At 36.2% G+C, this 9471-nt stretch overlaps 1 protein-coding gene across 1 annotated transcript in view; it reads right to left on the reverse strand.

Annotated features, from left to right (window-relative positions):
• LOC108520962 (BCL-6 corepressor-like) overlaps positions 1-8891 on the reverse strand; it is a gene marked incomplete at its 3' end in the record, with an annotated part of 40747 nt that extends 31856 nt beyond the window's left edge. The window contains 1 exon segment of the mRNA XM_017860543.1: positions 8828-8891. Coding sequence (XP_017716032.1) covers positions 8828-8891 — 64 coding nt within the window.
• Between the last annotated feature and the right edge of the window lie 580 nt (positions 8892-9471).

The raw sequence follows: 9471 nt of genomic DNA on the forward strand, positions 1-9471 counted from the left end.
TCTGTACTCCCAGCTACTTGGGAGGCTGAGGCAGGAGAATGGCGTAAACCCGGGAGGCGGAGCTTGCAGTGAGCTGAGATCCGGCCACTGCACTCCAGTCCGGGCGACAGAGCGAGACTCCGTCTCAAAAACAAAAACAAAACAAAACAAAAAAAAAAAAAAAAAAAAAAAAAAAAAAAAAAAAAAAAAAAAAAAAAAAAAGAATACATTCAAATAGTTGATAGGTCTATAGTCTTTCATACTCCCACGGAGACACCAATTTAATAACGATAAAGGAACCAAATTTTACTCTGTAGACTCTTTAAGAAGCTGCAGCACCCAGTAAAATGCACTGTCAAGAAATACTGCAACCCAAAACAGTAGCCAAGTCCATGATATTTTGCTCATCTTTAGCCCTTCCTCTATCTGATGTAGTGAGGAATGATAGGAGTAAACCTTCCAATTCCCAGCTCGTCCCTCAGGATAGAGCAACCCCTCCCTGCTGCCAACATTGTTCTGTCCTGTCTTCAGGATGCCTGAGAAACTGGTTTCTATCTCACTTGAATCTGAAGTACTGAAAGAAACTGTAGCATCATTTGTATACCAGGATGCAGTATGCTGAAAACATGGGCACATCAGGCAACAATGAGTCTGCAATTTCACAGGCAGGAACCAGAGGAAGTAAGAAATTGTTGGCAAATGAATACTAAGACCAGATTGAAACCAAAATCAAATCACCTGAGAAATAGCATGGACAATCCTCTAATGGAAATTAAGACAGTTAAATCAGCTATATGTGTTAAAATAAAAGCACGTACAGGCAAGAGGCATCCCAGGAAAGGTACTGAGAAGTCCCAGAACCTCTATCTGGGGTGACTAGAAAAGAGCTTTCCCTCAGCGAAGCCAGTACATAAAATGGAAGAGTGGCTGTTTCTCACATGCCAAAATCTCAAGAAAGATCACAAGACATGCAAGTAACATGGAAACATGGCCTAATGGCCAAATCAAAAAACAGTACATCACTGGAAACTGAACCTAAAGAAACTGAGATCACAGAATTTCCACACAAGGGTTTAAAATAACTGTCTTAGCTGTTCACTGAGAAAACAAAACAAACATAAGCGACCAAATGTAAGAAAAATAGTACAAGAACTAAAATGAGACTATCAAGAGAGATGGAAACGATTTTCAAAAAAAAAAATTTTACAGCTGAAAACAAAGTACTGAAATTAAAACTCACCAGCAGACTTGATCAGGTGTGGGAAAGAATCAGTAAACTTTAAGATAAATTATTTGAAATTATGGATTTAAAAGATAAAACAAAAGAATAAACTGAGGAGAACATCAATATACATATTATGAAAGTCACATAAAAGGAAGAGTAAGAGAGGCAGAAAACATTATTGGAATAATATGACCAAAATCTTTCCAAATTCAAAGACAAAAAGACATACAAATCTGAAACCATATCAAATTCGAAAACTTAACGAATTCTACTAAGAATTTAAAAACACCCATACAGAGATACACTATAATAAATTGTTGTTTTGTGTGTGGGGGTTTTTTGTTCCCCAGTTTGGAGGGCAGTGGTGCAATGTAAGCTCACCGCAACCTCTACCTCTGAAGTTCATGTAATTCTCCTATCTCAGCCTCCTGAATAGCTGGGATAATAGGCACCTGCCACCATATCAAGCTAATTTTTTATATTTTTAGTAGAGATGGGAATTTGCCATGTGATCCAGGCTGTTCTTAAATTTCTGGGCTAAAGTGATCCATCTGCCTCGGCCTCCCAAAGTGCTGGGATTACAGGTGTGTGCCACAGTGCACACCCAATCAAATTGTTAATTTTTAAAGAAAAGGAGAAAATCTTGCCACATATCAGGAAGCTTCTAAAAAGTTACCAGTGAATTTCTAAGCAGAAACCTTGAAGGCCAGAAGGCAGTGAGAAATTCGGTGAAAAGAAATCCTGTCAATTAAGATTGCATATATACACATACAAATATATGGCAAACATTCCTTAAAAAGTGAAGTAGAAATGAAGACTTTCCCAGATAAACAAAAGTTGAAGGCATTTATTCCCACCAGACCTCCCTCACAAGAAATGTTAAAGAGAATACTTCAAAGAAGGATGCTAAACTGCAATAGGAAGCCTTATAAGACATAAAGTTCTCTGATAAGGTAAATATATGGTCAAATATAGAGTCCTATATTATTGAAAGATTGATGACGAATAATACTTTTAAAAGCATTAAAAGACAAATGCCTTAAAAAATTTTACATCCATACATCTGTATACATGCCATATAAAGATTTAAGGTGGGTGCAGTAGCATGTGCCTGTAGTCCTAACTAGTTGAGAGGCTGAAACAGAAAGATTGCTTGAGGTTAGGCATTCACATATAGCCAAGGCAACATACAGGATCCCAAATCTTTTTTAATAAAAGACGTTATTTGCAATATCAATAACAGAAAGTTGGAGAGAAACAAAGCTGTAAACGTGTGGTTTTCATTTGTAGTTGAATTCAATACCAATTTATAATAGCTTATTCCAAGTGTAAAATGTCCTATGTAATCCCCGTGTTAACTATAAAGAAATCTCTACAAAATAGAGGCAAAAGGTCAGGCACAGTGGTTCATACCAGCAGTCCAGCACTTTAGGAGGCCGAGGCGGGCGGATTACTTGAGGTAGGGAGTTCAAGACTAGCCTGATGAATATGGTGAAACCCTGTCTCTACTAAAACTACCAAAAAAAAAGAAAAATAGCTGAACATTATGGTGGATGCCTGTAATCCCAGCTGCTCAGGAGGCTGAGACAGGAGAATCTCTTGAACATAGGAGGTGGAGGTTGCAGTGAGCCAAGATTGTGCTGAGCTGACATTGGGCCATTGCACTCCAGCCTGGGCAACAGGAGTGAAGCTGTGTTTCAAAAAAAAAAAAAGGAAAAGGAATGAGAAGAGAATCAAAGCATGTCACTAGCAAAAAATCAAAACACAAAGGAAGACATTAAGAGTGAAGATAAAGGAACAAAAACTCAATACACATAAAAACAATAAACAAAATGGCAGCAATATGTAGGTCCTTCTCTACCAGTAAGTATTTCAGTTAATGAATTAAGTTTCTTAATTAAAAAAAAAAAAATGGACTAAATGCATAAAACACGGGCTCCACAAAGGGACTGATTTAGACTCTTTAGGGCATGATGCTAAATGTGAACGAGTGGAAAAAGATACTACATTCAAATGGTAACCAAAAGAGAGCAAGGGTGGTTATACTAGTAGAATGAGTATATTGCAAACTTACGGAATGCAGCAAAAGTTGTGCTATCAGGGAAAGTTATAGCTGTAAACACTTACAATAAAAAAGGAGGCATCTCGAATCAACAACTTCATTTCACAGCACAAGCACAAGAGGAATACCAAAGTCAGCCTGACACTAGTAGAGAGACGAATAAACGAAAATTAGAACAGAAATAAAGGAAACAGAAAATAGAAAAACAATACAAAAAATACACCAAACTAACAGGTGGTAATTGATTTGAACAGATCAAGAAAACTGACAAAACTTTAGCTAGATGTTTTTGAAAAGGAAATAGATTCAAGTAACTAGTGTCAGATTCAAATAACTAATAGATTCAAATAACTAATATCAGATGAAAAGGGGACATTACAACTGATGCCATAGATCAGCAACTCCTAGCATTTTTGCATCAGACATAGGTTTAGTGGAAGACAATTTTTCCACAGAGAGAGGAGGGGGATGGTACGGTTTCTGGATGAAATTGTTATATCTTAGATCATCATGCATTAGACTCTCATAAGGAGCACACAGTCTAGATCCATTGCATGCACTGTTCACAAGAAAGTTTGCACTCTTATGAGACTCCAGTGCCACTGCTGATCTGACAGGAAGTGGAGCTTAGACAGTAACCCTCACTCACCAACCTCTCACCTCCTCCTCTGCAGCCTAGTTCCTAACAGGCTATGGATTGAAAAGGGTCCATTGCCAAGGGATTGGGGAACCCTGCAATAGAGGTAAAAGGAATGTAAGAGAAAACGGAAAATTCCACACTAAAAGCTAGATAATCTAGAAAAAATAAGTAAATTACTATAAACATACAACTTAATAAAATCAAATATAAAGAATGAGAAAATTTGAAAATCTTACAGTAAAAGACTGAATCAGAAATCAAAAACCTTCAAAAAAGAAAAGCTCAGGATCAGAACCATTCACTGGAGAATTCTACTTAACAAGGAATTAAAACCTAAAACTCTTGCAAAAAAAAGTAAAGAGAGGAAAGAGTTCCACATTCATTGTGTGAAGATCTATACATTCATTCATTCCATATTGCCCAGATAGTAACACTAACAAAAAGGCTTAAAAAGAAACTATAGGTTATGTGAAAATCCTCAACAAAACACTAGCAATAATTCAACAGAACATTGAAAGCATTATACACCATGACCAAATTATGTAGGGTTTATGCCTACATAAATACAAGGGTATGCCAGAACATGAAGAAATGCAAGGAATGCAAGAAGAGTTCAACACCTGAAAATCAATCAATAAAATACATTCTCACTAAGAGAATGAAGGGGGAACATAAAATATCAACTCCATTTATACAGAAAATACATTTCCAAAATTAACCCCATTTTGTGATATAGAAAATACTCAGGAGACTTGAAATATAAGAAAACTACCTTAAAAAACAAATGTCACATATGGAAAATCTAGAACTATTATCATACCCAACAGTAAATGATAAAACACTTTTCCTGTAAGACCAACTACAAGACAAGGGTGCTTGCTCCAGATTCTTATATTCAACATGATACTACAAGTCTTAGCCAAAGCAAATAAGTAAAAAAAATAGTAATAAAATAAAAGCATCCAAACTGGAAAAGAAAAGTAAAATATCTGTCCTTTCAGATGATACGATTTTATATATAGAAAATCTGAAAGATTCCACTGGTGGAAAACAAACAAATAAAAAAAACCTGTTAAAACTAATAAATGAATTCAGCAAAGTTACAGAACATAGAGCAATCAAGTTGTGTTTCTGTAAGCTAAAACATACCAAAATGGCTGACAAAAATTCCATGCATAAGAAAATTTTACAAACAGTAACTTTATTGAAACAACAAATCATTGCTGAAAAAAATTAAATATACAAATAAAGAGAAAGACATCCTATGTTCATAGGCTGGAAGACCTAACATTGTTAACATGTCAATACTATATTGACATGAAATACAACATGATCTCTCAGAATGTTAACGGATTGTTTTGCAGAAGCACAAAAACATATCCCAAAATAAATATGGAATCTTGGGAAACACCAAGTCATGAAATCGATCTTGAAAAAGAAAACCAAATTGGTGATCTCAAACTCCATGACACCAAAGCATATGACAAAGTTACAGAAACCAAAAGAGTGTGGTGCTAAAACAAAGAGAGAACCCAGAAATAAACCCTAAACCATATGGTCAAAAGAATAAAAGTGACAAGACCACCCGGGGGGAAAGAAGAGCCCATTCAGCAAATGGTGTTTAATAAACCTAGATACTCACATGCAAAAGAATAAACTTGACCCTTATACCATACACAAAAATTAAATCAACATTGGTTAAAGACCTCATGTAAGTACTAAAATTTTGAAAGACAGAAAAAAATCATAAACACAATGGTTCATGACACTTAATTTGGCAGTTATTTCTTGGGTATGACCACAAAATCAAAAACAGAAAAATGGAATTGCATCAAACTAAAACGCTTCTGCACAGTAAACAATCAGCAGACTAAAGGGATCTTATAGACTGGGAGACTGTTTCTTCTAGATTATTTAGTTTTTTTGGTGTACAAATTTCACAGTTTTCTCTTACATTCCTTTTTACCTCTATGGTGGGGTCCCCAGTCCTTTGGCAATGGACCCTTTTGCAAACCAAAAGGCTTTTAATTTGCATTAATACCCAAATATATAAGGATTTCCAGTCAATAGGAAAAAATTGAAAACAGGACTTTTAAAATGGCAAATAACTGAAAATACATTTCTCAAAAGAAGACATACAAATGACCAATAGGTATAGGAACAATGTCCAACCTCACTAATCATCAGGAAATGCAATGCAGTACCACAATGAGATATCATCTCACACCTGTTGCAATGGCTATTACCAAAAAGATAAAAAATATATTGACAAAGATGCAGAGAAAAGGAAACCCTTTTACACTGTCAGTGAGAATACAAATTAGTATATCTAGAATAGAAAATAGTATAAAGTTTCCTCAAAAACTTAAATATAGAACTACCATATGATCCAGAAAATCTGCTTCACAGTAAGTCTCCAAAGAAATTGAAATCAGTATGTTGAACAGACATCTCTTCTCTCATGTTCACTACAGCATTATTCATAATAACCAAGACATAGAATCAAACGAAGGGTCCACCAATGGATGATGAGTAAAGAAAATGTGGACTATATGCACAATGAAATATTATTATGAAAATTACAAACATAAATATTATTATGAAAATCTACATTGCCTTGATGTGCCTTGGTTTTACTGTGGCAAAATATATATAATATAAAATTTACCATTTTTAAGTGTAAGTTCTGTACCAAAAGAAGGACATGATATCATATGCTACAATGTCAATGAATTTGGAGGACATTTTGCTGAGGGAAACAAACTAGTCATGAATACTACATGATTCCACATATATAAGACATCTAAAGCAGGAACACTCAGACACAAAAAGGAAGTGGCTGTCAGGCACTGCAGGAAGAAATGGGTGGTGGTCTTCAGTAAGCACAGTGTCTCTGACAATAAATTTTGGAGATTGGTTGCACAACATGAATGTAGGTAATTCTACTGAACTGTACACTTAAAGTCGTTAAGATAGTAAATAAATGGGGTTTTCACCACAGCTTAAAACCCCCAAAAAATTGTTAAAAGGACACTAGCAGGAAAATTAAAAAGCAATTGATGAAATGGGAGAAAATTTTAGCAAATCATATATCTGATGAAGGATTAAAATTCTCAACATATAAAGTATAACAGCCCAATACCACCACCAAAACAACCCAACTAAAAAAATGGGTAAAGGACATAAACAGGCATCCAACAAAGGTATAAAAATGACCAATAAGCACATAAAAGGTGCTTAACATCGTGAATCTTTGGAAAATGTAAAGCAAAACCACAATGAGATATCATTAAGATGGCTATTAAGGTTTACCCCATTAGGATGGTTACTACCAAAAACAAAACAATAAAATGAAACAGTGTAACAAGTATGGGGAGGATGTGGAAAACTGGGACCCTTTTAATTGCTGGTAGGAAGGTAAAATCATACAATCAGTTTGCAAAACCATACTGTGCTTCTTCCAAAATTCAACATATAATTACCATTCTGGTCCAGCAATTCCACTTTTTGGTATAACACAGAAGAATTGAAAGCAAGAACCTGAATAGTGCTTTGTATACCGGTGTTCATAGCAGCATTATCTGCAATATCTAAATAGTGAAAAAATGTCCGGTGATGGATAAATGAATAAATAAAATGTGTGTGTATATATATATATGTATATGTATATACACACACATATATATGGCATGAATGAACCTTTAAGATACTATGCAAGTGAACGAAATCATTTGCAAAACAACATATACTGTATTTAACTTACATGGATTACCTAGAATAGTGGAATTTGTAGACACAAATTGGAATTGTGGTTGATATGGTTGATATAGCTGAGTGGGGAAAGAGCTTTTAATGGATTTAAAGTTTCAGTTAGGGAAAATAAAGAAATTCTGAGGATGCAGAGTAGTGATGATAGAACAACAATTTAGATGTACCTAATGCCACAGAACCTATACTTAAAATAATAAATTTTATATTATATTGTATATATAACCATAATAAATCTAAAGCACATCAAAGAAAAAAAATCCAAAAAAGAAAAAGAAAAAAGAAAATACTCAACTATTGGTAAGAATGTTGCAGCCCCAATGGAAAAGAGCCTGAAATTTCCTCAAAGGAACAAAGAAATAGGAAGTTGGACTGAGGACACGATTAGCACCAGGGTGTCTTCCACTGTCTCTGTCTTCTCTATATAGACTGAATATTGAGATTTATTAAAGTCCACACATTACACTTCTCAGGTAGCACAGACAAAATGGAAGGCATCTTAGAAACCACCCAATATAACACAAATCAATGCCTCTCATTTCTTTATGCAAGCACAAAAGGGCCTGTCCCTAGAAAAGGAGAGGCTAAGAACAAAAATCATTTTCATGTAAATCATTTGGCATAAAATTAATCTGTATCAGGTAGAAGCCTCCAATAATGCCCTCAAGGTTGCCAGCAGGATCATGTAAGAAGCATTGCAGAGGGAAATACTACCCACTGTTGCTATCTGCTGCTATCGCCCTCCTGCCTATCTACACACACCCATGCTCCCAAGTTCTGCGGTTACAACAAAATGAGTCTTAGCAAAGGAAAGCAGAGGAGAGAACTGGAAATTCAGAGTGGAAAGTTCAGTGACCAAGTACTTGACTCCCGTCAGCAGCAATATAGAGAGAAGGAGAAATATCCTTTCCTCTTCGTAGACCAAAGTTCTGTAACACTTACTACACACCAATTGGCCTTGGCAATCCAACTAATTTTTTCCATGCCTGTACTTTCTGTCCCCACCGGAATCTTGATGAAAAGAAACTACATGGTCAATGGTGCAGCTTCACATGCCACAGGGAGGCTCTAGTACAGCAAAAGCCTCATTGATAATACTGCTGAGCTTACTAGGAAATGGACACGAAGATACCATCCCTCTACCTTAACCCACCCCCATCTCCACTTTCACAGTCATTCAGGAAACCTTCCAAGCTGAATGAAGCTTTGCTTCCCATTGTTGGCCCTTCCTCCCCTACAAAGATACAAGTGAGGTATAGGCAACCATTGGGGATAAAGCAGAGCAGGGCAGGGCAGGCCCTGGGAAGTACTGGGGAAAAGGAACTAGCCAGTAAATCAGCAAGGAGAGTATAGGAAAAATCCAGGCTTCGCCACAGAACCCCTCTTGCAAAAGTATCTTAGGACAGGTGCCTCTCCCAGATCAACTGTTGCTGAGGGACTCCTTTCTCCATTAATCTCTCAAGCTACTACATCTGCTTTTTAGTTCCTCTCATTTTTTACACATTATGCCACATGCTGAACCATTAGGGAATTATTTGCCTATGTGACAGCAGAAGCATTTGAATGTTGGGGTCCCTCAATAGGAGAGGTCCCAAAAGAAGAAATCTGTATCAAACATGGTGAATTAGCATTACTTCTTTTCCCACAAGCACTTTCTTGATCTGGTCCCAACAGAGCTTGTTGCCACTCACAGTGATGGGTGAGAGGGGTTTGTTTAGGGAGGGACGGATCCAAAATAGGCAGATCTACAATAACTATTTATTTAAACCCTGAGTGCCTGTCAAAGCACTTGCCTCC

This window comes from Rhinopithecus bieti, unplaced genomic scaffold (genome assembly GCF_001698545.2).
Source record: "Rhinopithecus bieti isolate Rb0 unplaced genomic scaffold, ASM169854v2 scaffold_56772, whole genome shotgun sequence".
Taxonomy (NCBI): Eukaryota; Metazoa; Chordata; class Mammalia; order Primates; family Cercopithecidae; genus Rhinopithecus; species Rhinopithecus bieti.